This window comes from Choristoneura fumiferana, chromosome 2 (assembly GCF_025370935.1).
Source record: "Choristoneura fumiferana chromosome 2, NRCan_CFum_1, whole genome shotgun sequence".
Lineage (NCBI taxonomy): Eukaryota > Metazoa > Arthropoda > Insecta > Lepidoptera > Tortricidae > Choristoneura > Choristoneura fumiferana.
The window spans coordinates 8,615,367-8,634,829 of record NC_133473.1 but is presented as its reverse complement, the minus strand read 5'-3'; the positions used below and the strand labels follow the sequence as shown (position 1 = coordinate 8,634,829).

Below are 19,463 nucleotides of genomic sequence, written 5' to 3'. Positions count from 1 at the left end.
ATGGGACCACAGCCAACATATTCTAATATAGATGAAGATGAGCAGAACTTTGGAGGTCTATCTCCTAATACACTATAAGATGTGCTAGCAGACAGGCCTCTACAGTTGCCAATCCGGACAGTAATTCACATGGAGTGGCTATGCGTTAATTAGGATGCCGCATACAGCATTACCGAGATATGGAGTGAGATAACGGACACCTACCATTCCAATTTTCCAATATCATATAATGTACTTTTTAGTAGACGATGACATTATGCCGTTCACTTAAATGGGCCGCTCAAACTATTGACCCCCCGAAACAACGAGGTTAGTATAATATAATGCTTCAAAAATATATTTCACATACTTTTATTCTGACTAGAAGACGTGTAATAATATGTGATATTTTTGATTGGTTCGATTGTATATCTATCTTGTCTTGAGTGGATAGAGATGAACAAATAAAATACTTGAATAATTGAGTGGTTTCGGTGTTACCAGTTCCTTGACCCTTGATGCGTGGCTTTATGGTACGTCCATGAGGCACTGTGTACCATATGACCAGTGATGTAAATAATGGAGTTGTTCTTTCGAAAAAATAATAAACTTATTACATACATTATTAATAATTATTTTTATTCTTGAACCACATTTAGATAAACAATGAAAATTGCTACGGGGATATTTATTACCTTATCATTACTATGGCGACGTGTCAAAAGAACGCTGCACATTGCTTCGGGACAGAGAACTTGTTAATTTGCGGAACCTCATATAAATTGACAACAATATATTTTACTTTACTTCTGCGCTACGAACCGTGCCCCACAACTACGTCCATGTGAAATATCTATACAATAAGTTTACATACACGCCCGCTCTCTTTCTCTTCGATGTAAAACAATATTTTATTATGTATGTATAGTATATGTCACACAAGCTCGACTAGCTGTCACAAATACCTACTATATAACTATTATTAGTATTGTGTGATATATATATTATTTCATGTAGGAGGAGGGAGGTGGAGGAGGGCGTGTACTGCATGTTATTATATTATGTAGGAACGTATCACATAGATCTAACTGTGCCGCACGGTTGATAGCAGAGAAACCTAGGGCAAAATTAAATACTGTAGGTTCTAGATGCTGACTAACAGTCAAGCTCAAAAAAATTTAATTGCTAGTGGTACGGTTGGCTTGTTGATTGACTGGACAGCGGGCATATTTAACTTTTATCACAAAGTTTATACCTTTTTTTTGTTCTCAAAGTATTAGCTGAATCTAATGCCGACGTTGTTCACTAGCAGACCTGACCCCCTGATCCTGATAATTATTCTCAAACGCTGTCTAATGCGACGTACTGCATTTTACTTACCCCAAAGAAAAGATTGTATGGTAGAACTGCAACTGTCACAGGCGGAACGGCAGTGATGGGTCTGGTAATTGCAGCCTGCTCGCGTGCACAGACAGATGAGAGGAAAGAGCAACAAAATAATTAAAATAAACTGGAATTAATCAAAATACCACGCACAGGACTTATCACGCTAACGCACACGAGTAATATTTACCTCGACGTTTCGGCAACATTACAGTGGCCGTGGTCACGAGTAGACTGAAGTGTGGGGTGTCAAGTCTGCCTAGCAGCGCGAGTCCTTCGAACTACCCGCACTTGGTCATTTTTATTTGTCACCCCACACTTCAGTCTACCCGTGACCACGGCCACTGTAATGTTGCCGAAACGTCGAGGTAAATATTACTCGTGTCTAAAAATATATTGTTTCCAAAATAGTTACTTGATTTATAATGCATAATAATTGGCATGATAATTGGGATATGAATTTACTGTACCAGCGGGAAAATTACAAATTAATTATACCCACTGCCCTGTCAACCAGACTAGTTAGCCGTAGATACTACAGGCAAAGAGCGATCAAAAAGTAGCAAAGTAAAGACATTCCCTTTTTACTCTTAGTATTTGAGGACATGTAAAACTATTTGAGCATTTCCAAATAAAGTTTGTACATTTGATTTGCGACTCCTATTTGTGATAAAAATTTGCAGGTTTGTAGAGTGAACGATATTGAGTCGTAATAACATAGTCTCTCAAAATGTCCCAATTGGTTTGTATGGAAATTTTCCTTTTTGTTACCAAAACTATGGATTTGCGGTAACAAAAAAGGAACTTTCCATACAAATTAATTGGGACATTTCGGGAGACTATCTACCTGCAAATTTTTACCCAAATCGGAGTCGCAAATCAAATGTACAAACTTTTTTAGAAATGCTCATTTTAGCACTGTAGCTTGCTGTAACAAAGTTCCAAACTGTTCAGCTACCTATGAGCTTGACTGCTTCGAATTAGGTTTGATGCAACATCTGTCTCCGATGATGACGTGTCAGCTAAACTGAACGTGCCCGTAGTCTGCAAGTACGACGGATTATTTGCGGTAGTTCTAGTTCATTCACAAGACCTTGAAGAAAGAACTGCGTTATTTTTCCGCCTTTGTACCTTTGCAAGAACTGAAGATGCTACTGCGAAAGGAACAAAGGCAAAAAAATAAACGCAGTTTTTCCTTCAAGTCTTGTAAAGGAACTAATGCAAAAAAACGCAATAGTTCCATCGCACGAACATCCAAAGGAAACACTGCCAATAATCCAGTACACACGACTACAAGCCTGCTGGATCGGAAAAAAATCCTAGCAGATAATACTTACAATAGGTAGTTATATGATACGAATCGACAACTGTTTTCGACTCGAAGGTAACAAAGGGAGTGTAGATGATTTTGGAACTGCTCGTAGTCTTCTGCTGATTGTGCCAAATCATCGGTTATGATATCCTAACAAAATCAATTTATAGAGATAAGTAGGTACAAAATTAGCACGGGATAATTTTTACTGCAATTTGATCGGCGCAAGTTATCGGCGAGTGGGTGAACTTTTGCTGTTATGTAAGTATTTCGTAAGTATTTATTTATACCTATAAAGGCAAAACATGGCCTAAAAATGCATGAGATTTGGCAAACGTATTCCTTGAGGATCGCAGAGGTGCAAGAAGTTTTTTTTTAATTCGAATACCTACACTACAGAGTAGATTTTTTTCTTCAACGGGAGCGAAGCCGCGGGATTAAGCTAGTAATTATATATACGAACTGAGAAATCCAGATGCAGAAGCCTAGATAAACTCTTCGTCAACTCTTTTCATGGTTAGCAACTTATTAATAATTGATATTAGCAGTTTATGATTACTAATTCTCTACCAAAAGTCTTACCACAGAAATTGAGTGATGATGATGATGATAATTAGGATAGTAAACTCTGTATGGATTTTATTACCTCTTTTGATAGAAAGAGCTTACACGAAGCACTGTTCATAAAATATTAGGTATGTCTAAAGGCACTGTTACACATGCTCGTTACTGGACTGAAGCAAACGCGTTCACACTTGCTTATTACCTTTCCCCCTTCCACCCCGTCTCGAGCTTGCCACTAATAAGCATGCTCGATAGTAGCATGTCCTGTTCACACATGCTACTAGCTAGCATTTGCTCAATAGTAGCATGCTTTCTTGCTACTAAAGAGCATGTGTAACAGTGTCTTAAGGGACTTTGGCTTTACGGATGCCCTTGATAAACTTGATTGCCTGTGCATTCCTGTGCGTGTCGTACAAGATGACTAAGAGCCCTGGTGGCAGCGCTCTCTATTGCCAACTACGAATTCCAAACTTCAGCTCTGCGGCGTGGAAGGTAAGGACAAACCACCGCACTATTTTCCCAACAAACTCGTCCTGTAGATTTGCTACCGATTTTCAACCGACGACCATGACCACTTTAGCAAGAGTAGTAACTACGAAAAGTAACTATAAATATAACCTGAATAATAGCAAGACCATCAACCAAGACAAGAAACCGTGGTCAGAATCTCGGTAATTTCTCAATTTATCGTACACATATTATGACCACTTGAAAGGCGTTTGGCTCGTATTATAATATGCGAACAGTTATCCAAGACCCTGCTTCTAATTATCAATAAAATACTTATAGATTTTATAGGTCGTAGTAAAATTTTCGAGTAAAGTACAGTTAGTACAAAATTTCGTGACTCGATAAAAAAATGTGAATATTACTCGAAGGAGTACCCCGATCGGGTAGCTAAGTGTCGCAATAGACTTTCGCTAGCTGGCGCTGTCTATTTGAGTGTGTGCGTGAGCTCCTAGTGTCCGTATACGGCCGCAATCGACGTTCAAAGTAAAGCACCTCGTTTGCGGCTTTGGCGGAATATTTCATTTCGAGTGTGGGGTCAAAATCGGTTACGCTTAGATACTCCCGCCACTAGTTTTTGGTGAAATAATTCTTCATAATTTACGAAAAAAACCTGAAAAAAGGAACTATTGATAACAGCGCCATCTAACGGGACATTGCTCATGAGCTAACCAGGAGCAAACCCCTTAATTGAATAGATAAGCAGTATAGGGTTGAACTACTAGAAACTTTATGTAAAAAAACATTTTCTACCAGGCATATTGTGAGCAGGTTTCTTATGATCATGTGACACGCTTGAATAAATCCCAAAACCCCGTCTTAGACTCCCGTACTGTAACTTTCTAACAAAAATATTGACTCCATGCCATATAAATATTATAAGATTTGATTTAAGACTCCCTTTGTATTAAATTGACTATTTTAGGTGAGAAAGACGTGGTGTTACCGCAATTCGTCATAACGAAGATTTTACGCAGCATTGCTACAAAGCGGAGGGAGTTCCTGAAGATGCGCAAGCAATTAATCGCTCAACAAGTAACTTATCTTTTTAACTCTAGCATCGTACGTGTTATATTTGTATCACACGAAAAAGGGTTGGCACAAACTAAAGCGATTCAGCAGGGCTACTACGAAACTCGAAAATCGAAGCTCGTATCGGAGTAGGCCCTCAGTTAGCGCTGCTCATACTGTTTTTCAATAGGGGTCCACCCGCTCCGTGCAAACCCCGTCAGCTAGCGTAGGCCCTCAATGAACAATAGGGTTGAAATTAGCTCACAACTTCACGCGCTGCCGGTACCAAATATTACAAAATTTTAATATTTTGTAATTTACATTTAGATATAAATTAACAACTTAACGTGTTTTTATTTCAGAAAGTTGCACATTTATACACCTTAAAACCTTGTCCATGTAACCTTGATCCGCACATGATACCGCGATACGTAGTTTCAGCACCAAATCTAACGTAACCTGCTGATATATATCTAAGTAACCTTTGCTTCCAGAATGCTTATCTAGAGATGTACGCGCATTTGCGAGAGCTGGAAGGGCGGGCGGGAACCACGACAGGGGACTCCATCGGGGATGTTCGGGTGTTGTCGGTGACCGGCTGGGCTGCGCACGACCTTCTGTTGCTCGTGCGGGAGAATGAAAAGCCTCCCCCGCAGTCTGAAGTTACTGGAGTGTTTGGTAGGATTTTTATGTTATGAGACACCCCGCTTGGATTACCTATACTTGTAAATGAGTAACATGACTGACTGGAGACGAGACTAGAGACTTGCGGCGTGCAGTTTTGGGATTTTTTGACTTGATTTCTTTATGAGATAGGGAGGTTAGAGCACATTATTTATTACGTTAATTAAAGAGACTTTAATTTCCCCTTTTCTCGTGTTACGGAATAATGATAGAGGAGTTTCAGGAGGTGATAGTGCTACACCAGATACATAGATAGATATGTAGACATAAATATTAATTACTTAGTCGGTGTATTTACCACACTTTTGATTATGACAGTTTAACTCCGATGTATTACATACCTCTTGAAGTTCCTACAATGTTATTCGGGACATGGACTATACTGACTGACCGGGGTAGTATACGTAGTCACTGGGGTAGTTTACCAATATCTGACATAGTAAAGCGTGCATAAGTATCTGATACGACTCTATTTCTGGGGCCGGTAAGATGAGTCAGATATTTTTTGCACGCTCCGCTGTGGCAGTGACCAATGCCGCTTCCATACAGGTCCTCAGATACTTCAACAACTGAGTGCCCAACTGCTGGCGATTCCAGAAGAAGTTCTCAGTATGGGCGCAGAAATTATGGCGAGGCGCCTGGAACTGCTGAATCTAGTACGTGGAAAACATCGAACTGACCGCTCCACGTATCTCACCGTATGTTTCTTTGACGTATACCGACCACTGTACTGTAAGAGTTATGAGTCAGTAGGTACTGGCGTGGGTACCGTCGAGGTTAAAAATATCTTTACACTTTAGTACTTTGTCACTGTGAACCTTGTGCCAATTTTATATGAAACTTCAGATTTTCAGTTCAGTTCAGATTTCAGCGACAAGGTAGTAAAGTGTCAACATATCTTTGACCTCGACCCATAATTAACCCTTAAAATAATGAACGTAAAATCATTCAGAAAGATTATCGATTTTGAGGTACGAGTTTTTTCAAAAGTAGTGACGATATAATGATTTTACTGATGTACTTACGAGGCGTCTATTGAATAATCGAGGGGATTATTTTACAATTTTCCTATTGGTGAGATGCCATAAAAAAATTGACATGAAATTTGGCTCGGCTATGAAATATTTCAGTCGTAATTTGTGCTTGATTGCATGGTTGCGATTCTGTCTATTTAGCCTTATTTTAATGGAGAACCATGAACTTAATTTAACCCTGTTTTCTCGCAATTTTACTGATAATGAACTAAAAGAATTTCTTTGCTCACTCGCGACCTTATGATAGCTAAGTTCATGCAAAATATGCGTGTCCGTGCAGTTCCTCCACCTCCACACAGTAAGAACACACACAAATCACACAAACCCATCTATCACCACCACCACACTACACTGACCCGTTTCGAACTCAACCAGAGCTCATTTTCAGAGCAACACAACCGTACACCATGCTACTAGATGTTAGATGTCATCTGTTAGAAATTTCGCTATAGGTGAAAACCTTAAGTAAATGAGCTGTTGTATGTAGTAAGTAGTGCACAGAATTGATATGGTGCTTAAGTCATTTTTGGAATTTGGAACGTTAATTTGTTTATACGGACACGTTACTACTTCATGCAACAGGTCATTTACTTAAATTTTTCACCTATACCTAGGTATCCGATTGAACTGGGTTTCAGAATCTAGAATGGAAGTCCAAGAATACTGAATTTGATGTTGAAACCGAAAAATTACATAGACTAGTGGCCGGAACAGCTAAAAACTTGGAAGCAAAAGTAACCTATTGCTTAGAGGTCGCCAAGTAAGTTAAGTCTCTATTTTAATATTTTGTAATAAATACAAAGTATTAATTTGTCTAATACTTATTTTAGAATACCCTGGATTGATAGAGAAACATTAATTAAGAAAATAGAAAGATTACAAAGAGAAAATGCAGTTGCCCAAAGTAAATTAGAAGATATTTTAACGAAGAGAGAAAGCGAAGAAATTAAGGAAGGGGAGAGTGAAGATAATAATAGTGTCAAACTGACGGTACGAAAACATTTATTAGAAAAAAATCGGATGAGTGCGAGTCGGACTCGAACACCGAGGGCTCCGTACAAATTATTAGCTCATCCAGTGTTAGCAGAGCCCCTTTGCGGAGATTGCTAGTGGCATAGATAAACAGATATAAAAAACCGGCAAAGTGCGAGTCGGACTAGCGCACGAAGGGTTCCGTACCTTTATCTATAAAAGATTAGACATTAGCAAAAAAACACATTTGTTGTATGGTAGCCCTCCTTAAATATTTATATTACTTATTTTAATTTAATGACTTAGTTTTATAGCGAATATACGACCAAATAATCTATTAACCTGGTGCCGTTATTAATATCGAGCAAAAACGTCATAAAAATCACGTTTGTTGTATGGGACCCCCCCCCCCTTTTATTCTGTTTTTAGTAGTATTTGTTGTTATAGTGGCAACAGAAATACAAACCTACCTACATAATCTGTGAGCCTGGCGACAGACGGATAGACAGACAGACGGACGGACGGACGGACGGACAGCGAAGTCTTAGTAATAGGGTCCCGTTTTTACCCTTTTGGGTACGAAACCCTAAAAGTTACGATATTCGGATTTTTTATTATTTTGGTGTGCTGGAGGTACTTCAATGCCAAATTTCAAGTTTCTAAATAGAACAATAATATGGCACTTACATTTTTCAGTAATAGTCCGTCAAAAGGCCGCCTTTACACCTGTGAGTTACTTCCGTAATATTTATGTAAGTTACTCACGGCTGTATTTACACTGAAAATAAGCTTACAGTAAATAAAGCTTTCGTAAATTTTGTGATTTTTAATTTGCATATCTTATTACATGCCCATTTACACCAGTAGGTAACCACAGTAAGTAAAATGACTTTATATCGGCGCCAAGTTCAAGCGGCTAGCACAAACCGCCATGATAATGTTCTATGTAGGTATGCCTATTTCTATGCCCTCTCGTAACTACTCAATGGCTGAACCGATTTTGATAAATGATACGTCATTGGATTCGTCTTGATAAAACGAGTGACGCTGGCTCTGGTACATAAAATTCTGCGCCAAAATATGAGTTATTATAATTTGTCACTATGATGGATCAAGACATACATATTAGTAACAAAATAAAATGATATTATTTACATCGATAGTAACGATAGAGCTACATTAAAAAAAGGATATTTTAGCACCCTAGAGACATTTAAGACATTAAAAAACTGTTTACGGTTTGTGCTAGTGCTGCATTTTGACGGCAGAACATTGCATATTTATGTCTATCTCACATTTTCAATTACTTAAAAGTTAATAGGGAATATCTATTAACTTTTAAGCAATTGAAAATGTGAGATAGACATAAATATGCATTGTGCAATAAAAACAATGAATAGTAAACAATTTCCTAATTTAATAATTGAATTTTATATTCAAAGTTTGTTGCAATGCTAATAAGTGTTCATTGGTAGAGTCCATAAGTTAGAAGTCACTGTGACCACCTGTGACAGATCAAAAATGCCGCGAAAATTCAGGGCTCTGCTGATCTGTAACTTCTCAACTTATCAATTTAGTTCGATAAGCTGTGAGACGCTTCCATAATCAAACTCGAATACGTTTAGACTAGTAATTTTCCAATTTACGTAAGTAGTAAGAAATTACAGTAAATCATTTACAAAGAATGTTTACACTTGAAAATTTAGCGTAGTCGCTTACGTAACTGACTTACGTGACTCACAGGTGTAAAGGCGGCCTAAGGACTACACATGACAAACTTAAGGAAATCAAAGGAAACCTTTGCTAGCAAGCTACCAAGTGAAAAGAGTAATTTTGTTGGTCATTATTTGTATTGCTTTGCTTAGTTTTCTCGCAAGGCTAAAATAAATAGTTGCCTGCCCGCGTGCCGCTCGCTACCTAATCGCATAAATAACTATGAGTTTGAGAGCCATAGAAGCAGAAATTTTACCCGGCTCTTTAGTTTTAGTTTAGCTTCTATATTGTTTATACCAATTTCGAAAAGAAGCTTTGTGGGTCAAGTGAACTCGAGACTATGTGGGGTCATTATTCGAGCGTTTATTCCATGTGATTTTCGTGGGCACATTTTTTTGGTGTTGTGGTAGAATATTCTGTTACAGTTTCCAGATTACCTAGTAGTACCCACACAAGTAGTATACAAGTACAGGACGTTCAAAAAATAATCGAAAATATTATCAAATTATACTGTCCATTCATAAACAATGTGACCACGAAAATGAGGCAGATGAAACGCTCGAATATACCCAGTGGTGTATTTTACTGATTTTCATTATCTCTGACGCAGGAGCTTCTGGACGAGTTGCAAAAGGAGCGAGCGGCGCGTGAGGCTCTAAAGGAGGTTGTGTCTGCGGCGGAGAGCATGCTCCGAGTTGCGCGCGCGCGTATCGCCACGCTCGAACGTCAGCTGAAGGAGTCTCGCGGGGACCTCGAGAATATGCGCCGCAAGCATAAAGACCTCGAGCAACTCGTAAACATAATCCCATAGCTCGATCTAATAATATGTTAAAACTTCGAAATTAATCTTTTAACATACTCGTAGAGTGTTCTTTTTTGAACAGTCATTTAGTCTGAATTATCGGGTTTGACAACGCAACCCTCAATATGATCTAAGATACAGCCTAGAGCAACCTTTATCGACCTGTGAGTCATGATCGGTTTAGAGTCATGAAATTTGGCACAGTTGTTTTAGTGCAACGTCAATGTAGACCACGGTATAATTTTTGGGAATTTCCACGGGATGTTTGTTTGTTGCTCCTTCACGCTAAAGCGGCTGGACAGCTGATAGAGCTGGATGTCTGGAATAGCTTCTTTTTATCTCGATATTTCCACGGGATCGGAGTAAAATACTAAAAATTGTAATCGCTGTAATTTCTCTGGGAATTGCCATGGAAATTCAATCCAGCAGCCGGATCTATTGTTTAATGCGTGCGAAGCCGCGGGTAAAGTCTAGTTTACTAATTAGTAAGCAGTGAAATTTTAACACTGTGTTTTTAGTTTCAATTATTGATTTTCATGCAAACACCGATCCTAGCCTTTGATCAAGGGAAAGCGAAGATGTCCACCCCCCTAGTCATTTTGATATAGGCGCCCCTCCAAACCGGTGGCTATAGCGGCCATTCCACTTGCTCTTCCCTCGACCCGGCTCTGTTTCACGCCAACGATATTTTTTTTCCAGTACCGTCATCGAGAGACAAGCTTCGATGCTCGCTCAAAGAAACTGTTGGAAGTATCTAAAACCGGCGAAGTAACTATTGAGGCGCTAGCTCGCCAGCGTGACGCGCTTGAGTTGAGGTAGGTACGAGTACTTAAGCATTAAAGAAATATCCTACAAGTGACCGCCAGCAGAAATTTGTCCGCAGAAAAAAGCTTTTTACAGTCAATATTTCCTTGACTAGTTGTCTATTGATGGCCTCACTTATCAAATGAAGGTACATTGACAAGGCATATCTACTAGGTATGTACAGTCAAGGGCAAAGATATCGACACGGCCTAAAAGTAGATAAAGGATGAACTCGAAGCGTTGGCAGGCCTTTGAACTCACTAGGTTGACAGAAGACATCGTGAAAGTTGCAGGCAGCCGTAGGCTGCTGGTGACAAGTCGTGTTCCAGCTGATAGAGATGATGATGATCTATTGTTGCCAGGGTGAAAGAGTTACGAGACCAGGCGGAGGCAGCACAACGCGAGGCCGAGGCGCGAGAGGCGGAGCAGAAGTCCCGCTTCGAGTCACTGCAGGCGAAGGTAGCCGAACAGGTGCCATACCGTTTTAAATTGATTGCAGCGACGTCAAATATGTCTAAATAACGAAAAAGCATTTAAAAGTACCTGCATATGCCAGCGAAGCATTTTAATGGTGTGTGTGAAGCTCCCAGTCCTCATTGGGCCTCGTGAGAACTGCAGCTCAAGTCCTCTCATTTTGACAGGCCTGTACCCAGCAGTGGGACGTATATAGGCCGAAGGTGAAACGATACTTAATTTAAATAAAAGAGGACAATTCGTCGTCATTAATCGGCGTTATTTAAAAAAGCCCCGGTAAGTGCTGGTCTTTATGAAAAAGAGTAAAGAAACATTTCGCAGGTCTGTAAGGCAATTACTAGTTTTACCTCTTAATACAATATTTTTCTAAAATATTTATAAGATATTTTAAATTTCTACAAGGCGAGAACAGATGGAAATTAACAAAGAAATAAATCGATCACAGATAAACGACAACCCGTATCACGAGCTTACCAAATGTTCTAACCGGAGCGACCAATAAATCCTGGGCGATATTTATCTGTATCCTAAAATCTGTTGTTTATTTCATACATTTCTGCGATGTCTTACTATAATTTTAATGTACTAACTGAATACTCCTTTTGTGGGCGACTCGTTAAAACTTACGTAGGTACTAGTACATCGTACGTCACGTTTGTTTTTCTTTTATTCGTTAGTTTTATTGTTCAGTCACTTTGTTAAATACATAACTAAGACTAATTTGCACTTGCTGGAAAAAAATTATTTAGATTTAGTCTTCTTTTCATTAAAATCTAGCCCCCCCCTCTAAAATCTAAACAGGGGGCTGGATTTTTTTAAATGTATATCAAACTTACAAGGAAAACTATAACGGTTAAGTTTTCTTGAGAATCATTAGTAGTTTAAGAGTAAATAGCAGCCTAAGGTATAAAATATGCCTAAACTTGGAATATTCCGTACAAAATACGAAATCCTTAGAAAAACATTACTTAATTTTTTCGTAATGGCTACGGACCTCTATTTCAGCCGTGTCCGACACGTTCTTGGCCGGTTTTCCAACAAGCAGCCATTTCAAGCGGCAGCTTTCTCTATATCAATATTTTAATTACACATTTAAGTCAGCATTACATTTTACGAGGAATCTTAAAGTTCGATAGAACCTGATAAAAGGGAGCGCTCAGTAAGTATCGAAATATCTGTACAGAAATGTCCAACGACGCAAGTCACCAAGAAGTGAAAGATCAGGCAGGGTTCCTAATAGCATTATACCAAGATTTTATAATTGTTTTTTTGGAGGTTTTTTGTATTTTTTATTTCAACTCCAAATTTGTTACTTTTACGGGTGCCAAGATTTTATCCTAGTAATATAACACTAACTGTGCATTTTATGATTAGTACCTTCACCAAATGGTCAATGTACTTATTGGACATAATTTTGCTTCATAGACCATCTGAAGTCTTGGTCACTGATAAATAGACGAATCGGTATCTATTGAACAAACGGGTGAACGTTTTTATTGAATTTGAGATTAAAATTCTATGCTGTTAACAGGAGAAACATAAGAAAGCAGCAACGGTTCGCGTACACGAGTTGGAGGCCCGGGTTAAGGAATTAGAGGAACAACTTCATGCCCTGCGCGAGCGGTCCTCCAAACTGGTGGACTTGGAGCGCCAGAGGTGCGCCGAATATCTACCGTCTAAAGGTTCGTCGCTTTTAGACTTTCAACCCCCGACTTAAAAAGGGGAGTGTTTAAGTTTGACGCGTCTGTGTTGTCTGTGGCATCATAGCATCCAAACGGTTGAACAGATTTTGATGTATTTTTTTATCGAATGCTAGTTTAATCGAGATGGTTCTTAGCAAAGTTTTATGAATATCAGTTTTGTCGTTTACGAGATATTGAACTTTGGATTGACAGTGACGGGGTTTTCAACTTTTCTAATTAGCTAATGAAATGACCTAGCCCTCTCAATAATTTGTGTAAATTTTACAATTTGCACTGAGCCTGCGCGTGCAAAAGTAGACTAACCCTAACCTACAGTGAAAAACTTATCAAAGTTTCGTTTGTAGGTTAGCGGCCTATACCGAATAGTTGAACACAGCTAATTAGAGACGGCGCCAGGCATAGGCGACGTGGCCACGTGGTCTAAGGGACCTCAGCCTCGAAAGATTCTCGTTTTTTTGCTATTAAAAAAAACGTCATTTATTGGCTGAATGGTTGCACTTCATTTATTTTTGAATTATTTCTTTTAGAAACTGAGCCAACAGAAAGGGAGACGGAAATTTTTAAAGAGCTACAAGCCACCAGGATGGCGTTGGCCCGGGCGGAAGAAGAGATGCGTCAGAGTCGGGCAGATAAGGACAGCTTGCTGAATTCGCTAGCGAGAATTGCGGTACTTACTGATTACTTTTTATATCATATTTGAAGTACTCAAGCACATGGATGATAGCGGTTCCAGTACGCAGATGGGAGAGACAAGATTATTTTCAACAATGCTTTCTCTCTACGCAAATGTATCTATGTTCAGTCGCGTAACACAGCCAGCTAATTATAGTCGGCTTATTGTGGAATATAGCCGATATTAGAATGCGTAAAGCTAAAAGTTGTGTTAAAGCAAAACGGTGTGTTATTATTTATTAATAGAACTAAACTAGTATAAATTAAAATTTAAACGCATAGTTTTACCACGTTTTACAAAATATGTATAAGCAGAGTTTATTCAATCACAACACAACACAAGAAACAAACAAGACAGAGATAGTGACAATCATCGATGTCAATACTAATCTTCTATATTAATAATTTCGTCAAGGGGTACGGTAGACTCGAACGAAATGCACATCAAATTGAAGAGCGTAAAAAATTAGTCAATCCGAGTCGACAACTTGTAGGCGGAAAATTCTGATTATCGAGTATTTTCCATATAAACTTGAATAAATTACTAAGTATATAATGGCGTTGCGAAGTAAACATGTCAAAGTCATCACATCAAAGTGGCGTTAGTGTCACGTCATCACGTCACGTGTCACAGGTTTGCATTTCGTTTCGTTCTCCATTGTGACCTCCTAAGGGTCCCACACACGGTACGATTTGTCGATTTTCATCAGATCGATCGTACAGACGAATCGTGCCGTATATGGGGCCCTTTAGGTCTAATTTCTTTGATTATGAGAAAGAGACATCGTAGTTATTTGGGCAAGATTTAGGAGAAATATCTACTAGAGAAATACCGATACGTAGGTTAGCTGTGAAAGTACGTTTGTAATAATATTAAGGCTAGGAATATACGTCAGATTTTTCGATAATTACACTGGCAAAAAAAAATTCAAACATGTATTATGAGTCTACGTTTTACCCGAGCGAAGCCGGATTTTCATCTAGTCTGTATATAAACAGCAACAAGATAGTCAGCCAGGATTAGAATAAGGTTTTAATTTCGAGTACAATAAAAACTACAACATGAAAATATGTTGGTGTGTCGTTTTCTAGGGTAGTTATATATTGAATTTTTATTTTTCTTCTCTTGAACTATTTCAGCAAGAGGGGCCTGCAAATAAAATGGCAGAAGAATTGCTAGAAAGAGAGCAGAAAATTACCAAACTGCAACAAATTATTGAAGAGCAAAAGGAGAATGAGAAAATAATGTTAGTACCTATTCTGTTTCTTTTTTTTTATTCCACTGGATGGCAAACGAGCATGTGGGGTCTCCTGATGGTAAGAGATCACCACCGCCCATAAACATCTGCAACACCAGGGGTATTGCGTTGCCAACCTAGAGGCCTAAGATGGGATACCTCAAGTGCCAGGTGGTTGTTTTGTAATGTACGAGTATACATTCAACAGCTTACTCTGTTCCCCCTTTTATTAAACTCCCTGCTTTTCCACTTCGTATTATTTTCTGTCAATGTGTTCTAGTTTCATTATATTTCAAAAAATATCTAGGTATGCGTATTTTATGCAGGGAGCAAAGTATGACTCAGTACGAAAATCAACTCGCGTCACTTCGTTTGGAAACCAAACGATTACGCAACTACGATTGCTACGTGAAAGACATGCCTAGTCAGGAGCTTCATACAGAGGTATGACATTATTTTTCATGAATTTTTATTTTATTTTCAAGAACGACAGCCATTTTCGGTACAATAAAAAAATCAAATCTACGTGCCAAACTAAATCTTGTGACTTTCGGCTGCCTGACGATGACGAGACGGCTCATTCAGCCAGTACTTCGGATAATTACTTAAGAGCAGAATTGTATTTCTTTAGCCTAGAGAAGTGTCCCAATTTCAACTGGGGTCGGGCCTCCTTGTACGTCGGCGCCAGGACGCTCTGTCCTGGGTTGTCGTTGGTGAGATATTCAGGGCTTTCAGGTCCCTCTCAACATTAGTCCACCATGTAGACGGCGGTCTTCCTTTACCACGGAGTTTAGTAGGGATGTTTAGCGCTATCTTAACGGAGTAGCTCTCATCTCTTCTTTTTATGTGGCCGTACCAGCGAAGTCGACTTTCTTTAAGTTTCTCTGCGACTGGGGCCACTTTAAATGATCCCCTGACGTGCTCGTTGCGGACTTTATCTAAACGCGTCACGCCGCCCGCCCAGCGCAACATTTTCATTTCTGCTGTGTGCAACAATGATTGTATTTTCCGATAGTCGATAAAAAAAGATGTAGGCGGTAGCGTGATGCCATACTTCTCCTGTATGGCTTACAGCCCGCCATACCGATGCGAATACATTAATAAAAAAAAAACAATTCAACCATTTGTTCCAGCCTAATTTTTGCACAGCTAATCATCGTCGAGTAGCGAAACGCGAAACGTGTCGAATAAATCAGTTTTTCAAGTATGGCAGCACTTTTTCCCCCCACTAGAAGTGTGGGAAATATAATAACGGTCACATTTTATCAAATACTTTCCAGAAATCCAAATGCAATACTGGTACAAATCGTTGCGAAAGAAAAAAAATACTCCTTTGCGGCGGTATGGCGGCCATTTGGAACCGCCAGAAAAGTATGGCATGGTGTGTATTTCGTGAATGGCTACTCGACGATGATTAGCTGTGCAAAAATTAGCTTGGAACAAAATAATGGTTGAATTGTTTTTTTTTAATTAAAATATTCGCGTCGGTATGGCGGGCTGTAAGCCACACCGGAGAAGTATGGCATTACGCTACCGCCTACATTTTTTTATCGACTATCGGAAAATACAATCATTTTTGTGGAACAAATCATTCGACACTCGTTAGACGCGTTTGATTGACGCCCACGTGATTGGGCCGCCGGTACCAGCGCTATGACCATCATTTTCTTTTTTGTCGTTCCGTAATTAGTAGGGCTCGGAATTTTGCGTGCGACTATTGACAGGTTGTAGGGAGAGAGCATCGGTTTTTATCGATGTTATCGACAAATCGATATTTTTTTAAGTAACTAAATAAAACCTCAAACTTTACGATGATACTCGTACGTACTTTTTTCAGCGGTCAATAATGAAAAAAGTTCAAAATATTGGAAAGTTTAATCCGTTCAAATTGCTTTATTGGAATCACTATAATTACGAATACCTACCTTTATATTTTATTGCTTGAGAAAAGCTCCCTCTGAGACTACTTTACGTTAGGCAGCTTGTTTGCCTACCCTTTGATAAAATAAAAGAGAAAATATTATTTTGTATTCCTTCAGTTTTTACCATAGCCAATATAAAGTATTTTATAATAATAATATTTCAAGCAAAAATATATTTACAATTATGTAAGTATTAAAGTTACAACACAAATTAAAAAAAAACTACCGATTTGTCGATAACATCGATAAAGCAATGCAAAGCAAAGCAGGGCCCTAGTAAATAGTCCCCTGAAGAACCGCCATACTGGTACAAATCATCTAATATTTTGTGTCACCATCTCCCGGTCTAAATGCTGAGCTTCCTTCCATTTATAACCCCCGACTCAAAAAGAAGGGTGTTATTAGTTTGTCCGCTATGTGTGTCTGTGTATCTGTGTGTCTGTCTATGTGTTTGTCTGTGGCACCGTAGCTCTTAAACGGGTGGACCGATTTGAATGCGGGTTTTTTTTTTAATTTGAAATCAGGTTTTATAGCGATAGTTCTTAGGCATGTTTCATCAAAATCGGTTTTGAAGTGACAAAGTCGGGGGCTTTCCAACTTTTTTCACTTCTGGGTTATTCCGTATTCCACCGTCCATCTTGTGGTAACCAACGTGTTTAGTCCCACTACGTCTTAGCAGTCTTGGCGTGTTTAGGAGCAGGCCCTACTACGAAGTGCAAAATTCCAACTTTTTATCTTGACGTCCCGCTGACACTTATATTATTTAATACGAGAGTGAGAGGGACGCACGATATGATACGAACTTTGATTTTCTAATTTCGTAGTAGTCCTCCAGATCTACAATTGACGTTATTGTTTATCAGCTGATAGATCTCTCCATGCAACTGGAATCGCTGAACCGCGAGCGCTCAGCTCTGATGTCGGCGGCAGCGTCGCGCGCGCTGATGCTCGAGCGGAACGAGCGCTCGGCGGACTTGTTCGGGCGGGTGCTGCGCGCGCGCCACGACCTCGCCGCCGCGCTTGACGGACGGAGCGACGCGCCCTCTGTTGACCAGAGCACTATCATCGAGGTGTGTATACCTAGCGCTTTTAAAAATGCCGCGAAGGAAAAAAACGTGCGATGAATTTGTGGAGTTATGCATAAAGGATTACCCCGAATTACAGGCTCGCGATACAAAATTATGTTGCTCTAAGTGCAACGTTAGTTTCCGTCAAACACAATCTTCTACGGAAAGACATTTCAACTCGCAATTTTAGCTTCTTAGATGCTTAGAATTTGTAGGCAGAATATATCCGTTTTACTAAATAGACATTCTGTTTTATCTATTCTTTATCTGATTTGTTTTTGCTCCCGCGATAACGATGTATGTTCATCAGTCTTTATGTTAAGGGCCTATACATACAAATGTGCAAATTGCGGATAAATTCCAGAGTTGGAAAAGTTCTCGGAAATTACCGAAAATTTTCACAAGACATACACGTAAAAAATAGGAAATTCAAATTTAAAAAGCGAAAAGCTTCAATCCCTATACAAAATTGTAAGAAATTTGCGAAATTCTCCTATATGAAAATTTCCTCAATTTCGGAAAGTTTCCTTAGGCACATCAGAAGGCCTACCCAAGCTGCTCACAATAACTACTCTGTACCTATAGGAACCCACTTTATTAATAATGTCAACTCTCGCAGACCACACGCTCTCTTTCATCGCTGTGCGCGACGGCAGCGGAGACGTGGACAGCGCTGCGGTCCGAGAGGCAGCGTGTGCTTCGTCTGGAGAGCGCAGTGCTGGCGCAGGGCTTGCAATTGGAGCGCGAGGGACGCGTGCGTACCCAGTTGGAGCGGCGCCGCGCTGTCCTAGAGCGGGAGATCATTCGCACCCACAACGTGATCACCGCGTCAGAACCCAACGTCCTCTTCAGCAACGCCAACGTGGTACATAAGGTGTCATTTAATTAATTCTGAACATTTCAGTAGATGGTTGGATTAGTTTTTGACAGACTGACTAAAGGGTTAAGGAATGTGTTTCAAAAAAAAATGTGGTCATGCCTATGACGCGGAACACTGTGAACAACTTTATATTATTACTAGCGACCCACCCCGGCTTCGCACGGGCAAAATAAAAATAAAAACGGCCAAGTGCGAGTCGGACTTCCGCACGAAGGGTTCCGTACCTATACAACATTAGACATTAGCAAAAAAAACACGTTTGCTGTATGGGAGCCCCCCCTTAAATATTTATTATATTTTAATTTAATTATTTATTGTTGAAGTGAATGAATATACAAATGAATATTCTGTGAATCATGTCAAGCAACTACCTGTTGGCATTATTAAAATCTAACAAAAACGGCAAAAAAAAACGTTTGTTGTATGGGAACCCCCCTTAAATATTTATTTTATTCTGTTTTTAGTATTTGTTGTTATAGCGGTCACAGAAATACATCATCTGTGAAAATTTGAACTGTCTAACTATCACGGTTCATGAGATACTGCCTACTGTGATAGACAGACAGACGGACAGTGTAGTCTTAGTAATAGGGTCCCGTTGTTGTTACCCTTTGGGCACAGAACTCTAAAAAGGTCTCTTATCAAGGGCTCTTCACACACATTTTTCAACTCCATTTCCCACAATAACTACACCCGACCCGCGCGAAGCCGGGGCGCATCAACGTAGAGTTTTTGGTTAGAT

The 19,463-nt window shown here is 39.4% G+C and overlaps 1 protein-coding gene across 7 annotated transcripts in view; it reads left to right on the top strand.

The window, feature by feature from the left end:
* Window positions 1-19,463, top strand: part of LOC141442418 (uncharacterized) — a 38,538-nt gene that overhangs the window by 18,054 nt on the left and 1,021 nt on the right. For 3 of the 7 annotated variants that reach the window (XM_074107422.1, XM_074107398.1, XM_074107430.1), the window contains 14 exons: window positions 4,671-4,780; window positions 5,251-5,434; window positions 5,990-6,138; window positions 7,113-7,234; window positions 7,305-7,464; window positions 9,770-9,952; window positions 10,661-10,776; window positions 11,128-11,236; window positions 12,771-12,921; window positions 13,470-13,609; window positions 14,755-14,861; window positions 15,179-15,296; window positions 17,638-17,844; window positions 18,461-18,715. In XM_074107422.1, the coding sequence (XP_073963523.1) occupies window positions 4,671-4,780; window positions 5,251-5,434; window positions 5,990-6,138; window positions 7,113-7,234; window positions 7,305-7,464; window positions 9,770-9,952; window positions 10,661-10,776; window positions 11,128-11,236; window positions 12,771-12,921; window positions 13,470-13,609; window positions 14,755-14,861; window positions 15,179-15,296; window positions 17,638-17,844; window positions 18,461-18,715 (2,111 nt within the window). The remainder of the gene's footprint in view (window positions 1-4,670; window positions 4,781-5,250; window positions 5,435-5,989; window positions 6,139-7,112; window positions 7,235-7,304; window positions 7,465-9,769; window positions 9,953-10,660; window positions 10,777-11,127; window positions 11,237-12,770; window positions 12,922-13,469; window positions 13,610-14,754; window positions 14,862-15,178; window positions 15,297-17,637; window positions 17,845-18,460; window positions 18,716-19,463) is intronic. The other 4 variants (XM_074107413.1, XM_074107406.1, XM_074107438.1 and 1 more) reach the window with 4 other exon arrangements.